Source organism: Sturnus vulgaris, chromosome Z, assembly GCF_052056855.1.
Source record: "Sturnus vulgaris isolate bStuVul1 chromosome Z, bStuVul1.hap1, whole genome shotgun sequence".
Lineage (NCBI taxonomy): Eukaryota > Metazoa > Chordata > Aves > Passeriformes > Sturnidae > Sturnus > Sturnus vulgaris.
The window spans coordinates 23,898,008-23,917,903 of record NC_142283.1 but is presented as its reverse complement, the minus strand read 5'-3'; the positions used below and the strand labels follow the sequence as shown (position 1 = coordinate 23,917,903).

The 19,896-nt window shown below is 38.9% G+C and overlaps 1 protein-coding gene across 1 annotated transcript; it reads left to right on the top strand.

Moving 5' to 3' along the window:
- The first annotated feature begins 118 nt into the window (after nucleotides 1-118).
- On the top strand, nucleotides 119-15,916 carry ALDH7A1 (aldehyde dehydrogenase 7 family member A1). Its single transcript, XM_014874396.2, has 18 exons — nucleotides 119-350; nucleotides 445-498; nucleotides 1,431-1,496; nucleotides 3,096-3,176; nucleotides 5,435-5,558; nucleotides 6,093-6,225; nucleotides 6,814-6,858; nucleotides 7,230-7,307; nucleotides 8,176-8,273; nucleotides 9,216-9,257; nucleotides 10,837-10,931; nucleotides 11,784-11,868; nucleotides 12,155-12,261; nucleotides 12,960-13,076; nucleotides 13,503-13,600; nucleotides 13,766-13,839; nucleotides 14,587-14,662; nucleotides 15,422-15,916. Exons 1-18 carry the CDS (start codon nucleotides 171-173, stop codon nucleotides 15,474-15,476), a joined length of 1,608 nt encoding a protein of 535 aa, XP_014729882.2. The 5' UTR covers nucleotides 119-170; the 3' UTR covers nucleotides 15,477-15,916.
- Nucleotides 15,917-19,896: the final 3,980 nt, after the last annotated feature.

Genomic DNA, 19,896 nt, shown 5'->3' with positions numbered 1-19,896 from the left:
GCGAGGCCGGGGCCAGGCGCAGGCCAAGCCGGTCAGAGGGGCCCGGTCAGGGGCTCCCGACCAGGGGGGCGGGGCGGGCCGGGGGGCGCGGGCCCGGCGGCGCCAATGGCCGCGGGCGGGCGGAGCGCGGCAGCCATTGCCCCGTCCCCCCGCGCTTGCGGCCGCCGGCCATGCTGGGGCTCCGTCGCGCCTTCGCTGCGCTGCTGCCGCTGCCGAGGGCAGGGTCGCCGCCGGCCGCCGCCATGTCCACGCTGCTGATCAGCCAGGAGCGCTACGCGTGGTTGCGGGAGCTGGGGCTGCAGGAAGAGAACCCGGGCGTGTACAACGGGCGCTGGGGCGGCCGCGGGCAGGTGCGGGGGGCGCGGGGGCGGGGGGGCCGCGGGGGTCGCGCCCCCTCGGCCGGGCGAAGGGGCCCTGCCGCTCACCGCTCCCGTCCTGCTCTAGGTGGTGACCACGTACTGCCCCGCCAACAACGAGCCCATCGCCAGCGTCCGGCAGGTGAGCGCGGCCGGGGCGGGAGAGGCCCGCGGCCCTGTCACCCAGCGAGCCGTCCTGGCGCGTTGGTTTGGGCGCTGGCCCTGCCCGTGACCCGCATAGTGACGGACACGAAACTCCCGATACCGCGTCAGGGTCCGGGCCATGTTGAGTGCCGGGCGGCCCCTGGAGCTCGTCGCAGCCGGGGCCTACTGCTGGCAATATGCCTGCGGCTTTCCTGGGAAGAAAAACAGTTTGTTTGCTTTTTTTTTTTTTTTTTTTTTTTTTTTACTTGTCTCTCCAGCCCTCCGCCTTGCACTCTTGCAGGCGTTGTTGGGAAAAGCAAGGGCCCCCTTCTTTCCCTCTTTGTTTGTTCTTAGGGGAGTTGCAGAATAGGGGCAGATTGTGCCTGTTTAGTAGGGATGAGTGGCCTGGGAGAAAGTAGGAAAGAGAGCAGCGTAGTAAATTCAAGTAGTAAATTTGTGAAAGTTTTTACTCTGAGAATGTACTGTTTTATTAACCTACTATTTTTGTCTGTTTGCTATCAACTAGCTCTTGATGCCCAGTGAGGCTGATGGAGTAGAATGTATTTGTATACGTGTGTGTATGTATATCTACAAACATATAGAAGACCGTTATTCTATACAGAGCTTCCTCTAACACTGAATGAAAACTTCTGCTTGTGTTTTGGTTTTTTGGGTGGTTTTTTTGTTGGTTTTTTTGTTGTTGGTTTTTTTTTTTAAATTTAGGCAGCACATGTGCTTTTCATTGACAGTGGCTTCGGACGACTTGTCATATTGGGACCAAATTGTGTCAAGTTACAAGCATCCTGTAAAAGTGGTACCTGTAGTGCAAGTACTTTCTATAAAAATGGCTTGAGTTGGATGTAGAAGCTTTTTCGTGGCATTTCTTTTGGGCATTTGATTTTCCTAACTTTGATGTGCTTCTTCATGTAGGGTAATTTGGAGGATTATGAAGAAACAGTAAAGAAGGCTAAAGAGGCATGGAAGGTCTGGGCTGATGTAAGTTAATGGAGACTTCTCTTTTATTACCGTTTTCTGGGAAAGATAGGCTATTAAAATGCCCCTTAAGGTGGAGGTGTAAAAATATGTTTGTACTGTGTGTGGTGCACTGAAGCAAAAATCTGCAATGAAGACATCAGGAAACACACACAGATAGTTTGCTTCTTTTGTTTGTTTGTTGCCATACCACTGGGGTACAAAGATGAGGACACTGACTTGTGGGATATGTTTATTTTGGAAATCCTGACAGATTAACCAAGGCTTATGCCTGTAAACTGTTTCCAACAGGTCTGGTGAAGTTCAGAAACCTTGTAGCAAGTAAACTATCCCTGTGCATGTTTCACTTCCTGTCGTCCCTTGCTTTCTTCTGGGAGAGCTCTGTGGAGTGTTTGGATGTATAATGGTGTGAGGAAGACTGCTTGTTACAAACATGGGGGTTTTGTTCACCGGCTATCTTGGTATTTCACAGAACAACTGTGTTGTTCAAAGGCATTAGTGTTACATTGTGTATAATAGCTAAGCTGGTTTTCCTTACCAAGCTGTAGTTCCCCATGCACCTGTACCAGCTGTGTCCAGCCATCACCCATTCTGTTGATGGCTGTGCCAGGCTTGGTTCTTACAGCTACCTGTTTCCCTGGAAGGACCTGAAACCTGAATTTCAAAAGGTGATGTGCACTCTATGTTTTAGCCAACAAAGTAGTTTACCTTGTCTGAATACAACAAAGTCTAGGATGAACAAGACAGCTTCCTCAGGATATATTAGTACGTGTTCTTTTGTTACGATTTGTGAGTATGATGTTGGTGATTCATAACATGTTTGGAAATAATCTGAAAGCAATCCACCAGATAAAGAATCAACACATCAAATGTTTCTTGAAGACTTTTCCTGAAAGCTATTTGTTATTAATTTGTGAATTTTGTTGTATGTAATAAGCTTACTTGAAAGATATTGCCTGTAAAGAGATATGCTTGCATGGTTTATGCATTTCTCCTCAGTCTTGTTTTTACAGAGAACTGCTGTTTCAAACCTGTAAGTTCTGTTGTATATGGTTTGCAAATTGATATTGGCTATTGATTATTATTATTGATTATTATTATACCGTACTGATACTGTATTAAAAAATATATCAAGAGTTGGTGTATGAGCTTAATACTTCTTCTAACAAAGTAAAAGTTATACTGAAAGAAAGTTTGAAAGTGTGGTATTAGGTACATTTCAAAACTCAGAAACTAGTAAGTGCACTTTTTTATGAAAAATGCTTGTTTCTTGAGGTGCAGATGATTGGTTGCATTGCAGGTGATGTAGTTGAACATAAGTAACAGAATTAACGATCTGAATGCTTCTGGCAGTATTCAGTGGAATGAAGTTTTGAACAGAAAATGTTTGCAGTATTATCAGTCTCTGAGGCAGGAAACATTTTCTTGTAAAGCAGTGCACATGATAAGAATGAACAAGTAACAGTGTCTTGGGAAGATAAACAAAGAAGCACAGCAATCAGTGTTCGCTTACTACAAGGACTGCTGGTCCTTGAAAACTAGCAGTATACGTACAGCAGGAATTTCAATCTCACCTAGATTCTTCTGTTTTGTTTTGACTAGATCCCTGCACCTAAACGTGGAGAAATAGTGCGACAGATTGGTGATGCTCTGAGACAAAAAATCAAAGTTCTAGGAAGTTTGGTAAGGTATTTTCAGAAGTAGCTTACATTTTTGGTGGGGAGAGTGGGGAATGAGGGTGAGGGGTGTGTCAAAACTTTTTTTTAGTAATGCTAGCAGTTTTATCTGCAATACTAACCTTAGTAACTGTTAAATAATTGCTGTTAGTTCTGTTAGCTTGTCTACTTAAGTTTTAATTTTAAAAAGAAGAAAAAAATAAAAAAGTCTTATGGCATAGAAGCGGCATGAAACTGTCAGTGGAGAGTTTGGTTATTTGTTAAGAAAAGGTTCTTCACCCAGAGGGTGTTTGGGCACCGGAATGGGCTCTTCAGGGAAGTGGTCACAGCACCAGCCTGACAGAGTTCAAGAAGCATTTGGGCAATGCTCTCAGGCACATGGTGTGATTCCTGGGGATAGTGCTGGACTTCATGATCCCTGTGGATCATTAAGCTCGGGATATTCTGTGATTCTGTGAAATGACAATTTATAATAGAGAAAAGAAATTTATTATGGACATCTCTGGTATGAGTGGTACAACTGTTGCCCTGCTGTTTTCCCTCCTGCCTGTTAGGTAGGGGACTTCCTAATACAAAAAATATCCTGAAAAAGACCTTCCTCCAATAGAGAGCGTTTAACTTTGAGCTCTTTCTGGTGATCTTCAGGATTTTTCCAAGTAACATGTGGAAACACGAGGCTTCAGAAGTTGAGATGGTCTTAATGAGATGATCTTGCAGTGCCATGCAGGACATAAAGGCTGAAGGACCACTCCTTAAAACTCTTGCTAGTTGCTAGGGAAGAAAAGGAGACAAGTGGGGAACTTCCACTTTCTTTTTACAGGGCTTGCCTGTCTGTGCTGCTGCTCAGAAATAGCTGTGAGTGAATAACTCCATGTGTAGTCAAGCCCATATTGTTAACCTTCAAAACTTTGTTCTGCTGTTTCCCTTGATGTTGTCTCTTCAGCACAGTTTTTGTGGTAGAATTAGAGTGCTAACGTACCCTTGTATTCAAAAGCAGTAGAGCTTCCCTGATGAGTGTGGACACACAGAAGTTTGTTTTATATTCTTTGACCAAAACTTAGAGCTTCTTGCCACATTTTCTTTGTTTTCCCAAAGAGATAATATGTCTGTTCAAGTCTGATAGGATTGAGGATGAATTTCAGGGTGAAAGAAGTGCAGTAGGTGTTCAGGTTTTAGGACTTTGCCTGGATTTAGGATATGTAAGAAGGAACTGTATAGAAACTCACCTTTCTCATATCCTGTAGGAAATTTCCAGCCTCACCTTGCCATGCCCTGGTGAAGTATCCAGGTATTTCTACTGCACTTAGAGACCCCTAGCTGTGTTTCTTAGTCAACGTCTGGTGATGCTGTTTTTGGTCACAGATAGGGACTGTTCCTTCTGTGAGATGACCACAGGCAATTTAGAAAAAACAGTTAGTCATCTTTATGTTAACTTTCACATGGAGAGAAAAGTCCCGTGGAAATCCTTTGATCCTGATTCCTCATTTAATAGCCTTTTTAATGTACAATCATCAGTGTAAAGTGGTAGGTGATATCTACATGAAGGCCACACCTAGCTATCAGAGCATGACTACAAAACTGAGTGGAGATAAGTAGGTGATTTCTCAGTTCCTAAATTTTCAAATTTTCTCACTTTTGGATGAAGATATCTTCAAATATCAGCTTATTCTCACTGATATACTTCAACTGAGTAAATCTAATGTATTTTTAAGAGAAGGATGTAGTTGAAGATAAACTTCAGAAAAAAAAAATTTGATCCTAAACATCCCAGGTTGCTAACATGTAAAAACATGTAAAAGCATTTTCAGCAGTGCCTGCAAATGAAATTGCTTAAATTTGCTTTCAGATGTTGTAAAATGAGTAGTTTGCATAAGCAAAATGTAAGTGGCAGTTTTCTTTTGCTGGAGCAGAGTAATCTCTCTTTCCAGCTTGTTCCTTGCCTGGTCCAAGCCTACATGTAAATCCAAAATTTTGTTGACCTTTATAAGTGTTAGACACTCTTTTCAGTAGGTTTTTTTTTTATTTTTCTCCATTAATTTAATTTTCTTCATTTCTTCATGTTGTATTGGGGTATGACCCTTGTCCAGTTGTCTAGTGTATTGTTTAAGTTCTGGGTAACTGGGGAAGAGGTGAACTTCTAATGAAAAAGTGTATGTTGAAATCTTACTTGGTGAGTAGATACACCTGACATTAGGGGAACACAAAATATGTTTGGGATCCAACGGAATTTTGCAAAAGAGTTTGTCTTACTCTGAATTTTTTCAGGTCTCTTTGGAAATGGGAAAGATTTATGTCGAGGGTGTTGGGGAAGTGCAGGAGTATGTTGACGTCTGTGACTATGCTGTTGGTTTGTCCCGAATGATTGGTGGTCCTATTTTGCCTTCAGAAAGTAAGTATGTGGTATTTTTCCGGTTTTGTTTGTGGAATTTTTTTGCTTGTGTTTGTTTGTTGTTTATTTGTTGGGGTTTTTTTGTTTTCTTTTTCTTTAAAGAAAATTTAAAGAAATGAGTATATGGAGGTGTAAATTAAATATACAGTATTGTAGTACAATACAGCAAGATCTCTGTTGTCTTTGATTTTTTAATTGATGAAAGGTGGTAGAAGAAAGTATGTAAAACGTTTGGAAGTATACTTAGAAAGGAGAGACCTCTTTGTCAGTTACTGATTACCACAAGTCATTATTATGTTGACTGAATAGCTAAAATAATAGAACTTTATGTTGTCAGATCATTAGCTTTTTGCACAATCTAGCTAACCTTGTTCCAGGTAACCTGCAGAGCACAAATAATGCAACTCTTCACAAGCTAATGCTGTGGTGGATTGAAGAGTCATACTAGGTTTTTGCTTACGTATTTTCCCTTTTTAAATAAACCCCAAACATTAAATGAATGAAAACTGCATGATGTTGTGGCTTTGCTTTCAGGACCTGGCCATGCCCTTATAGAGCAGTGGAATCCCGTTGGGCTAGTAGGAGTCATCACGGCCTTCAACTTCCCCGTGGCAGTTTATGGGTGGAACAGCGCAATTGCCATGATCTGTGGGAATGCTTGCCTCTGGTAACATCTAGCTCCCAACCCTGCTAACAGTATTTTTAGCCTTGAAAGCTCTTAACTCAGGCATGAAATTGCTACTGAGTGTCATGTGTTTCTGAATATTTGATTCTATGTAATGTAGGCTTAAATTCTCATTATTTTTAGGTCTGTTTGTAGTCAGAGCTTTTTAAAATTTCGTAACCTCTTTTTTGAAGTACTATGGTACAGATGTATCCAGGACTTAGCCAAATGACCTGTGAATAAAGAACTCAGAGTGAGGGCTTACAGTACTGGCAGTTAATATTCAGAGTTGGTACAGCTAAGATTGAAAATCTAAATAAGTCGATTTACTTTCTCTCCTGTCTCTTGCTTTGCTTTCATCTACCTCCTTCACTGTAAAGTTTGGCCTAGCCCTGGTCCATTTGGATTTCAGTCTGAATGCTTAGCTCCAAAAGGAAATGCTTGAGTTCCTGTCTTAATTTGTACCTGAAAACCAGCCTAACCACAGTGTGCTGTAGACCTGAGACCCTAAAAATGGCTTATTTGAATTATTACTTATTCTTAAAGAATTTAAAAAATAGGAAGATAATGTAATTTTTTTTTTCTTTCTAGGAAGGGTGCTCCTACAACATCCCTTGTTAGTGTTGCTGTTACAAAGTGAGTTCTGGTTTCTTTGATCTTCATCTCAATAAAAAAGAGAACTTGCTTCTCCAAGGAATAAATTTCATAGTGGTACTTCCCTTAGGTTTATCATTACTTTATACTAGCATTTTATTGTTACCTTATTGTTGCTTTAGCATTTTAAATACTTATTGTGCATTACCAATAGCACTTATTTTTAAAATGCTAAATAAAAGTAGACTCCTTAAAATGGGTAATTACTAAGTCTACTAAGTAGATCTAATATTAACTCCTGAGAACAATTACCCCAGAAGACTACTAGCCCAAAACCCCCAGACAGTTCTAATGATTCATTCCCTATTTGCACCTCTCGGAAATCTCTAACATTTTTACATCCTTGGTTCAAGGATAATTGCCAAAGTCTTGGAGGATAACAAGTTGCCTGGAGCAATCTGCTCTCTGGTTTGTGGTGGAGCAGACATTGGGTAGGTAACATTTCTTGTGTTTTGTGAACTTTTATAAAAGATAAAGAATATTCTTTGAGATACTTCTTGTAAAGTTATTCTAGTCTCTAGGAGTTCCCAATACATGCACATGTTGCCGTGATTTTTATCAGCTGGTCTGAAACTTTGGCCCTGCACTAAATATAATATATATGCCTACTTGCTATTGTAGGGTCAGCTGCAAACAAAGAGCTTGTCCAGTATTTAATGAAGAGACATGACTAAGTTTATGTTCTACTTCTGCATATGCTTTTACCCAAAGAATACAGCTAATATTAGGTTCCCCTTATCATGTTCTTGAGAGTTTTGAATGTATAACGCAATAGCCTTTTTGATTAGTTGTGGAGGAGAATAATTCCCCTTTTCCATGCTCGTGCAGGACTCTGCACTTGCTTGTAGATGTATACCTGTGCCTGGAAGTTGTACAATCCAAATCACTTCGATTTTTACAATGAGGAAATCTCCAGTACAAATGTATACTCAATTTTATCTTTTGAGTATTTTAAGAGAAGACAAAATATATGGCAAGCATTGAAAAAAGTCGTAGATTTGCATATTTTCTTATGGATCATAACAGCTGGAGCCAATCTCATAATATACTTTAGACTGCATTTCAGTGTTACTACAGATGATGATTTTTGGCAAGAAAAGGTGGATGGAAACAGCCTTGTTCCTCTTTTCTGGGTAAGAAGAAGGTTTCCTGCCATTAGTTCAGTAACCTGATATATCAAAGAAGTGGCTCTGGCTATAAAGATCTCCCTGGCTGAAGCTGATGTATGTGGAAGGTGCAAGCTGCTTTTCTGTCTGCGTGCCTTTTGCTGAGCACAGTGCTTTGTGTCCCATTCTGCAGGACAGCAATGGCAAGAGATGAGAGGATGGACCTCTTGTCCTTCACTGGCAGCACAAAAGTCGGCAAGCAAGTAGCACTTATGGTTCAGGAGAGATTTGGTGAGTGTATGGGTTCTTCTCTATTTCTTTCCATGTTTGGTGAAGGCAGCAGTGCCCCATAAGATTTTAAAATAACAGTCTGTAGATGGCATTTTTCAGTTAGTTCTGTTACAATTCAGATCCATTTTCCAGGTTATCCCCAAATTCATAGTCCTACAATTAATTTAGGGAGTGGTATACATTAGTGTTTAATTTTGTGGAGATTGTTAGGGTGAACAGCCAGGACTTAGAGTCTTTTGGCAATGAGAGTAAAACACATGAATACATTCCCCCTCACCTTTTACTCCTGATAAATGTAGTAGAAAAGTGATGATTTTTGAGGTGCTGGCTTATTGCAAATACTTAAACGTTTCCAGGCAAGAATCTCAGCTGCTGGATTCTAACTTCTTAGTTTATAAACAGCACCTTGCAGACATATTTTTTTCGTTTTGTACATTTGAAGTTCATACAAATGTAAAAAAGCCCCCCAGAAACCAGAACAGCTAGCAAATATTCACCCAGATGTAGGTTGTGATTTTTTTGTCTCAGATTGTTGATAAGCAGTTGCCAAGGAAGTTAATGAGCTTAGTTAAATTTTGTGTGCATTTTGATCTTTGTAAGACCTTATTCTTTATCTATGTCACTATTTGTGCTGCAACTTTTTCCTGTTTTCATCCTTTTCTTTCCCAGTGCTATTTTTTTGCCTATCTTTTTAAACTCCTTTGTGCCATAACTGCTGTGCAGGTATCTTCACAACATGTGATAGATGTAGTATTTGTTGTAATTTTCTGCTTTGGCTAGAATGATTTGTTGACTGTGATCTCGAAAACGTTTTGGTTTAGACATATGAAACATACGAAAATATGTTTCATGAAGCTTAGCCCTAGTTAGAGGTGACCTCACTGACTGAAGTGCAGTGAATACAGGTGAGCATGGCATAACTTATTTTGTGTTTTTCCTTAGGTCGAAGCTTGCTGGAACTGGGAGGAAACAATGCCATTATTGGTAATATGCACTGCAGAATTGTAGTCCTATAGATGATATTTGGAAGTTAGTATGCAAATATTCATAGCTAATTGTCCCTTTTTTTCTGATTCTTTTGTTTGTTTCTTCCCTCCACACTGGGCTTTTAAAAGTACATATAGTTTGCGTAGAATAATAGAATGTGGCCAGGTTTCTCTGTGTTTGGTATTGTGGAGGGAGCAGTGTTTTAAGATACAACGTGAGAGTCCAAGGTATTTTAAGTAATCATTGTTGAAGAGGAGAATGAAATGAGAGAAGCAGTAAGCTTCAATACTGTGTTACGGACAATGCTAAACTAACTAAGTTCGATTTTAGGATAGTTATAGTTGTAGAATCATTAAGGTTGGAAAAGACCTTTAAGATTGACTTCAATTCTTAACCCAGTACCAGCCTATTCACCACAAACCATGTTCCCTAGTGCCATATCCTCATACTTTTTAGATACTTCCATGGATAGTGACTCCATCATTTCCTTGGGAAGCCTGTTCAAATGTGTGACTTCACTTTGATACGTAATCTCAAGAACACTACACTTATAGTATTTTAGAGTTTAGGTACATATATAAAGTCTAGGAAAGAAAAGCATGCAGGTATTTATTTCAGTAGCACATTTTTCAGGATTAAGTACCTTAGGGTATGATCCAGTTCCCAGACAAACAACATAAATGCTATTAAGATGAGCAACATGGTGGAAACAATATATAAGCTCAGTAAATACCTAAATTGCTGTCCTGTTGTGCTGTTGCCTTTTGTTTCACCTTTCTCATATTCTGGACCAATGTGCTTATTTACATATAAATACTCTTTTGAAGTATTTTTTAAGTATCTTTTTGAAGATGATGCTACATCATCTACTCTTCTGAAAAATCACATTTGAGCAGGTCCTTTTATCCTATGCTCCTTTGTAGCGAGTAGTATAAACCTTTTTTATGCTTTGAAAATGGTTTGTTTTTTAATGTTAAAGTCCTGCTTTTTCTGGAATTGGTTGGATTTTGTCCCAAACTTAATAATAGTTTTGGATGCTTAAGAGACTTTTGTGGGACTTGTTAAGCTGACTGATACTCTGGGGATTCTTTGAGCTTTGTGAAACATCTCAGTGTCTTCTAACCAGATTAATTTATTCAGCTCATCGTACATTTTGTATTTCTGTACACTTGTGTGTTTTGGCTATGCTTTTTGCAAGGCCATGTGGATACAGTTTATAATTGCTACTTTTATACTGATAAACTTCTCAAAGATGGACAAGGTGGAGAAATGGCAAGAAATTGCTTACAGCTTCTTGAATTAAAAGGAAGCTGAAATTATTTGCAAAAATTATTGCAAAAGGCTCTCTTCAGTAGTTTTAAACCTGTAATTTTGTCCAATTGCATGTGTCTAATTCCAGCTGCAGAGAAATAGTAGGAGTTTTAAGGTGTTTCTTTGTATCTTACCATGCTGTGCTAGTGCAACTGTTCCTAATGATTCTTGACCAACCTGTCTGTTTCTAATATTGTTTAGCATGTTAAGTCATGTGAACTGCTTGTTTATTTGGTAGCATGCTCATGTTCTAATTTTTTTAAAGTGTTTGAAGATGCAGATCTGAACCTTGTCATCCCATCTGCTCTATTTGCTGCTGTGGGAACTGCAGGTCAGAGGTGCACAACTGCTAGAAGGCTGGTGAGTAAATATGTATTCTCTGGTTTGGGTAGCTCTGAATTTTAACTTAATTCCAAATCGTCTCAGAAAATGCTTAACAAATCCTAATATTGTGAAGAGCAACAAATAATATTTAAAACACGTTTTTATTTTGTCAAAAATAAGTATGGCAGGAAAATAAGAACATAATTTCATTCTGGTGTAATTCTGGCTATAAACAGTTTCTTCGCATTTCAGGAAATAAGTCAGGAAAATAGTACCTGGCAAAGTTCTGTATTTCTGTTTTCATTGCCAGAGCTTTGCTTATGACTGCTACAAATTTTGGTGCAGTGTTTATATTGCAGCAAAGCAAGGGGGTGTATGTTACCTACTTTGATATTAATTCTTAACCAATCATTTTCAAAAAGTTTAACGGTGTTATAATGTCAACCAGTGTCTGTATAGTCTTGTCAGAGTTGGGTTGATTCAGTAAATATTTGGCAAAATTGATGTGGGTTAATTGATTTGGGTGTATTGGATGGGAAATGATTCCTCACACTGTAGCAATAAAATTTCTTGCGTGTTTGTTCTAGAACACTGAACTAAAATGTTTACAGAACACATTGATAACACTGATCTGAGATGGGGTTAAATTAAAACAGATTTTTGTTTCTCGGCTTGTTTTAAATCTTTATCATGGAGGTTTTACATCTTCATTTTCTGATGTTGGGGCTGTTTCAAAGGCTTTGGCCTCTGTCTCTTTTTAATTTTGGGATTTGCTGAATATGATCAACACTATTTCCACTCTTCATTCAGCCCCCTTCCAAGTGCAGTAGTACTTCAGGAATAGTTACATAGGCCGTGCTGTCTTAAAACTTTTTTACCACATTTTAGTTTCTCCATGAAAGCATCCATGATGAGGTGGTGGCAAAACTTGCCAAGGCCTATGCCCAGGTCCGCATCGGTGATCCATGGGATTGTAAGTAGCTATTTGCAACTCATGGGCTTAGGAAGCAAGTTACTATTGGTTTCTTTCTGTTTAAGTTCTGAAGCTATTATAGATCCAAAGTATCTAATTTTAGAAATTTACCAGGGGGTGGAAATAGCTGGTTTCATTTAGAATACAAACTCTGAGAGGAAGATGAAGAATCTGTCTAATACTGGTCATCCTGGACAGATTAACCAGTTAGTCCCAAGATGTAGTGATAAGAATATGTGCAAACAGAGTTTTGATGAAAGTATGCTTCTGAATCTTTTTTTTTTAGCTGACACTCTGTATGGGCCTCTTCATACCAAAGAAGCTGTGAAAATGTTCCTTGATGCGGTAGAACAAGCAAAACAACAAGGTGGCTCTGTGGTCTGTGGTGGAAAGGTGACTTAACTCATTTTCCCTGCTACAGTTTGTGCTCTAGGGAAAAAATACAGTAACAGGATGGCTTAGGCCAAGCTTGTACCTCAGCTTGTCCTGTCAGCCACTACAGGATGTTAGTTTAGTCAGATTGAGAAGGTTTGAATTGAAATCTGTCTTCAGGATGTCTTCAGGGTAAAGGCAATTCTATTTGGAAGCTACTCTTGCACCACTCCCCAGTTCCAGGTGATAGTGAAAATAAAAACAGCAATGTAGATGGTGAATGTCAAACACATTACAAAGGAAAATTACCGTTCTGTCCCTCACAATATCTAATTTGAGGAAATACTGGAGATTCAAGACAACCACTTGTATATCTTCATCATACAGGGTGTTTAATTCTCATTTACTTACTGTTCTGGGACTTCTTGTCTTTCATTGGCAACTTGTTTATACCTTTAAAATTCTAAGTAACTTACAAGTAGGAGAAAAGAGGTTTCAGCTCTAGACTTCACAATTTGATTATATCTTTAGTGGATATAAGTTATGCTTCTATATTTTAAATGCTTAAATAAGTGAAATTTAAGTTACTCAGACTACCTGGCCTTCTGTTTCTGATTTCTCAGCTGTAGTAGTCAGACAATGAAGGATTCCTTTCCTACACTGATACTAAGCTGGATGCTGATTGGAACTTACTTGGTTATTTTTTATTTATTTTGAAGGTTATAAATCGCCCTGGAAACTATGTTGAACCAACCATTGTGACTGGCCTTCCTCATAATGCTCCCATTGTCCACACTGAGACGTTTGCCCCCATATTGTATGTGCTGAAATTTAAGGTAAAATAACAGTGGGGAAACAGGTGTCAAGGATGGTAACAGCAGAGTGATGAGAGAGATCTGTGTGTCATATCCCTGCAATTGTCCCAGTGCTTCAAGAAGTGTTCTCCTGTTCTGCACTGTGAGATAGCCACTGTTTGCCTCACTGTGTAGCTGCATTTATGTGAAGAATTGGGGTGAGAATCTGTACATGAATGGATTTCTGTTGTTGGCGTTCATTGTTGGTATGTTCGTACCTGTTCAAAAGCAGACTGTGTTTGGTGCAGCAGTGCAGGTATTGCTGACGTGGTACATGTGTATTTGCCCAGTGCCATTCTGTGCATTTGCATTATGGCTGTCGTATCTTGGGTTTTTCTCACAGAGCTTCTTTGTAACTTCTTTGCTTTGGATAGTCATGGCTCAACCATTGACACATGCTTCTTCTAGGAGGAAGAGGAGGTTTTTGCCTGGAATAATGAAGTAAAACAAGGTCTTTCCAGCAGTATCTTTACCAAGGATTTGGGAAGGATTTTCCGCTGGCTTGGGTATAATTTAAATTATTTTTGTACTTTCATGAGGTACATAAGATCAGTCTTTCATGTCTTTTGTAAACCTATGCATAGTGCTAGTTGAGCATTTCACAGCCCTCATTTTAGGGACAGAGCCTTTCCTGATCCTAAGGAAGAGTTGTGCCTTATCTTTGTTTGTAGGCCAAAGGGATCTGACTGTGGCATTGTGAATGTTAACATCCCAACCAGCGGAGCTGAGATTGGAGGTGCTTTTGGTATGTTATTTGTGCTTCTTCAAGGTTTTAGTCCGTCCATTTAAATTACTAAGTGTGAAGAAATCAAATGAAGTTAATTTTTAAATCATACTGCTTTAGCAGAAAACAGATATTGACCAGTGGTAGTTAGATTTAAACTCTTAAAAATACCTGTATTTGGTTTTTAAAAATTACATGTGTTACTTCCTTCTCCTCCCCTCCATCAAAGGAATGTAACTCAGAGATATATTCTGGAGGTGTTTAAAGATATGACCAGGTGGAAAACTGTGTAAAAGTTTTAATTAAACAGTCTTGAGCAATTTTGTGTATATTGGCAAGTTTATATGAGATGTATGGCATGTAGTATTTTTGTGAGAAAATCTTTAAACAAAAATTTTTGCTTTTATTTCTCTTTTTTTATATACTTAAAGAAGTAAGGGGGTGGAAGTATTAACCTTCCAATTTAAACAGTACAAGAACCAAGCACATTCTTCTACTCTTGTCTTGTGTTAAGACAAATGTTTTTAAAACAAGTCCTCGGGTGCCACTATGATGGGACTTTGAACCCCAGGCAGATATTTTTTTGCATCAAGCATGAGGAAAGAGCTACTGGTGGGTGTTGTGTTGAGTGGTAATTTAGTTTAGATATAGGACAAGGGAAAGGAATCGTTTTTCTGATGTATTTTTATAAAAATGTCTTACCTTCTGGAATTAGACCAGATTCCCATATCTGAAAATAGATTTTAATTTTTAATATTTTTGCTACAGGTGGTGAAAAGCACACTGGTGGGGGAAGAGAATCTGGAAGTGATTCATGGAAACTTTATATGAGACGGTCTACTTGGTAAGACAGACCAAATAAGTTTAAATTACAGATGATCTTCCAAAAGTTCAAAATATAAATCTTTGACTATAAGGCTACTATCTTTACTGAATGTGAGATAACCATCTATAAGTGTAATTGCATTTTCTTCACAATCATAGTAGAAGATTTTAAGGTTTTTATAAAGACATTTTCTTAACTTTCTAAGGGGAAAAAAAAAGGTGGTTTTGAGGTTTTTCCTCCCCTTTTGGTTGGTTTTAAACTCATCTGAAAAATTACTGAAACTTGTCAGGAAATACACTGAGTTGCAACTACAGTGAGGGGACCATGAGGGCACCATTATTGCCTCTGATAGGTGCTTCAGCTGTATGTTAGTTACCTATCCCCAAATCTCCTGACAGCCCATAGTGGATGACCATTAGTATCCTCTGCTGACTTCCATAGCCTTTACTTGTGCTATCTTTGCTTTCCATACAAGGACTTATGAATATGAGAAATCGCACCTTGATTTTTCTATCTGGACGTTCTCCTAGTAAGAGAGTAAATAGATAAAGAGAAGCAAGATCCTCCATAAAGGAAGAAATAATGGAAAATATGGTCTTTTCCTATATGTGATTATATTGAAAACTGAAGTAAAGTTAGTCGGTAATTTTAAGTAGGCAAACTGCTGTAAAGAAGTCTTTAGATGTGACAGGAATCAGAAGCTTGTACATAGGAAGTGGTCTGCATAATCTGTCTCAGTGATCAAGTCTGGTGTCTAAATTCTTGTTTCTCTTTCAGTACAATCAACTACAGCAAAGATTTGCCCTTGGCTCAAGGAATCAAGTTTCAGTAACAACCTTACGTATGGCTGTACTATGAACCATCCTAGCATTTCAGAATCAAGCAGCTCCTAAGCATCATGGGGATAAAAATTAATTATATGAAACCAGTTATGTCAGAAGATCAGCTACTCTTAAATTGCTTCACTTTCTATGTATGTATTTACTAATTTAGTCTTCAAATAAGAAGTCTGTGGTCTTTGGGAAGAAGGGAGGGTGACTAAAACTAACTGCCTTGGGTTCAGGTGGCCTGGATAACCTGTTCCCTTAACAATGTATTTCAGTACCAACACTGCCTCTATCCCCTCCCCACCTCTTGCTGGAATTTCCAGCAATGTCTGTGTTTCAAACTGTGTGCTAAGTTTCCTGCAGGTAACTGGTGCTGTGGGGGATATTTGGGCTGCAGTACAGGGCTATTTTTCAATGAATAAATAAAGGCACATTTTATGAAATATCTTGGGCTTCTCATTTGTTTTATTCACTGTTTTTGAGCAGGCATATTCAGTGGACTATCCATTTCCACACACTAAACTGCTAGCTAGGAGAAGAGTCATTGTGCTGAAGGCACTGCTTTAGTTTTCCTGCCTCTCCTTTAGCAAGGAGACTTTCAGCACACATCTTGGGAGATAGAGGTCTACTGTAGTGCCTTGGAATCTCCTTTTAATACTTGAAGGGGTTACAGCCGATCCAGGTTGTCACAGGTCTTGAGATACCTTACCACCAGACCGGCTGGAGACGAGAATGGAGATGCAGTCAGAGGAAATACTTTTCTAGGGAAAGACATATTGTTTACTTACGTTTCACCTCAAATGAGAGTTTCTTTTGGCCACTGGAGACTAAAGGCATCAGCAGCTCATTTGAGAGCCCTGTTCCCAGCACTCAAGATGAGGAAAGATACAGTGCTACTAGACTAATTGTAGCTTTCCACAGAGGAATTTCTGAGGTTCTTAATGTATTGTTGCTGGGGATTTATTTTCTTCTCAATGTCATATACCAAATTTCCACAATTTCTCAACATGGCAGAACTGTTCATTATGGGCTCAGATTCTAGGAGTCTGATATGACTTATTTTGATGATGTTTTTATAGCAATGCCATGCAAACTGGGTTGAAAGTCCACCATACCACAATGCTAGTTGGTCTCCTTTCAGCCTTGTTTCTAATTTTAAAAAATGAGCAGTCTTTAAAATTTTATGTTTGTGTTATACAGGGTATTTTGGGTGTCACATTCTGTAGATCAAACATTAGGCAGCCAAAGCCTTTTTTCCAACTGAATCTCTTACTGCCAGGAGTATTCTCTCCTCTAGTTCTTTGGCCATTTCATTAAAGAACAATGTATGTTAGCACACAGAATGAACTAACATACTCTAAGCAGACAGATAATCATTAGCAAATAGGACAAAGAAACAATTCAGTTACCAAATTTAATTGTTCAGCAAATAGTACCAGTTTATAGAAATTGTACTCTTCAGTACTATTCTGTGGCACTGAATATTACTATGAAACTCTTAGCAATGGAAAATAAGTTCAAGAATTCTCTTTTTTTGCTGCTTACAGTTTTTGGATAGCCTTATGTCACTTCTGTCTTTTTTTTTTCTTGAAAACAGAAGGTCTTTTTAGAGTAAAATACTCTTTTAGAGTAAAATTATCTCACAAGTCCAGCTGTTTAATTTGCAGAAATAAGGTTGATTCCGCCATCTGGGTTCAGATCTGAGAATTCAGCTTGTGAATGGAACAAAACTGGTATGCTGAGTCTAACGTTTGACTAATTTTCAAATCATTACCTGAAAACTAATGTAAGTGGAATAAACGCACAAATGTGATCAAGAGGTGACTGCATAGGAAACACACTAAACTTTTGAAGGTTAACTTGACATCTTGATACATAATTCCTTCTTCAATACAAACTTTTGTAAGAGTAGCCTTACAGAGGACTCAACATGGAGTGCTTGTGTACCTGCTTCTGTGTGTTATGAGTAAGTGGGTTAGATCCATGTTATGTAGGCTGAGAATGGGCTCTCTGTAAGTAGGTTGCAAACTCAGATCCACTTTTGCAGAGCATGAGAATTACTGTTGCAAAGATCTGTTATCTGCACTATCGCTGGATTGCTAGTGTGGCATCAGAGCATGTAATCATAGTGCTGCTTCTTTTTCTAGACAGCTTTGAATTCACCTTATATGAGGTGATGAACAATCCTACTAGAATTGGTTGGCTTGCTGAATGACTTCCTGTGAAGTGGCTCTGGGAAGAGTGGCTTTTAAAGACTGCTGCAGATTGTAATATGTTTTGGCAAGCATTTAGGTGCCTATGAGTAGTTACGATTATGATGAGGTATTAAACTAAGGAGGTTTAAAGATACTGTAAGCACACAGTTTCTCAGTTTCTGCTTTAACTTGAAAAGTCCACTCAGGAGATTGTAAACTGCATTAGCTGTCAGTGGGTTATCTCACCCAAGGAAAGCAATTTTGAGAATTCGTAAAATGTATCTTGGAGCTACTGGTATGTGCAACATAATGGACTTGCAGTTTTAATACAAATTCTATCAGCGTCTTCCACTGTTGCATAAACTTAATTACTGCTGAGTGTGTAACACCAGTGAATAACAAGTGTTAAATGACACGTGATCAATAATTCATTTGTTAGCACAGTATTGCTTACTGTGAAATGACCTTGATGGGAACACTCTTACAAGTAGTTTCTTTTTGCCATATTATTACCTGAAGAAAAATGAAAATTCTACTAATATTTTTGCTGATAAACAGAGAAATTGCTTTTTTAATGAAATGTGAGAATGGGAGCTGTAGGTTGCTTCTCTTCTATCCTGTTGTGTCCTATCACAGCTTCTTGCAGAGGTGACGATTTTCAGGAGCAAGCAGTAGGTATCAACTTGGGATTTTGCAAAAAGTGGTCCTGCAGTGCTGAATTTAAAGCAACTTGGAAAGTGTTCACCATTTTTTTCAGCAATAATACACTAGCCCATTCATGTTATATCATGTTCTTTTCATGTATTGTTTTCATCATTCTGTGCTGTTGCTGAATGAGTTCAAAACCACATGGCTGCCAGAACTTTTGATTTGTGGCATCTGTGTTTCTGTATGAGAAATCATATGTATAGGTGCTGCATTCAAGACTCATTAGGTGTACTAACCCATTAGCGTGTCTGCATTAATTTCATTAATAACTATGTGAAAAAGTGTAAATTACAGGAGACTTCTGTGCCTGGATTTTCTTTTGAATCTCTGTCTGTTTTGGTCCTGCACTAAGGTGTTGCTCATTTATTGCACAAGTGTGTCCTTCTATTTTCCTAAGTGGAAGCAGGAAAAAAATTAAGGCTTATAATATAGAAGTAAAATTCCTTAATCACACAGAATCAATTTCTTGAGTAAAAACAGTGACTTAGTAAAGATTTTTTTTAGTGTCTTCTCTTTGGTATTCCTTAATCAGCAAGCCGTGCTGTCATGTGGTACATGCTTGGTGTTTGAAAACTATTGGATTAATTGCATTCAGTGTACAAACATCTGCTGTCACTGAAGTACTGCTTGAAATGAGAAAGTGTCTTGGCTCACATTTTGAACATGGTTATCCTATGGATAGCTGGTACAAAGGTAAATAATGTCTTATATAATAGCAGCCTTTCATTTCTGTTAAATTATTAGCACTGATTTTCCATTCTGCTCATTACTTTCCTCCAAATAACAGGAAAATGCCTGTGCATTTTGGATGGGACTTACACAGCAGAGCATAGCAGAACCTTTTTAAAAACCTTTGTGTTCCTCCCGGTGTCGCTGTTGGTCAGGCTAAAGCCTGCAAAGGGCAGCCTTTGCAGTTGCTAGCCAGCTGTGTAGAACACAGACCTCTTTTGTCTGAATGTTTTTTATGTTTCAGTACATCTGGGACTGCTGCCTCTGAGCTAGTAATTAAATCCACTCTATTCTGCAAAAGCCTCAGTTGATTAGTGCAATTGTTATATAAAACATTAACTCCAAAAGCCAAAGGTTAAAAATAATAGTGTTTCAGCCAGGGAGAACAAATGGTTTAATACTTACTTTACCCAGTATGCTGCTGCTCTCTAGCATTATAGCTCTTTTCCTGCAGCCTGATTTCAAGGTGAACTTACGAGGAACAAACAGCTCAAGTTAGATACCTGAATTTCAGAGGAAGGCACATCCTTTCATTACCTTTAAGTCTGGAAAGCTGGCAGTATGTGCCAATTGTGTTTCATGCTTCCCTGACACTCTCCTTACACGTGTCCCAAGCCTCCTTAGCCGTGATAGTGAAGCTAACATCACCTGCTTGCTTATGGAACAGAATGTTACAGAGGAAATGAAATGGCAGTATGTGAGTTTAAAAATGGGAGATTCAGGAGGGACAGAATAAATATTAGCTCTCTTGTTTCTAAGGATTTTTTGTTAAACCAAAAACGGTTACTAAGTG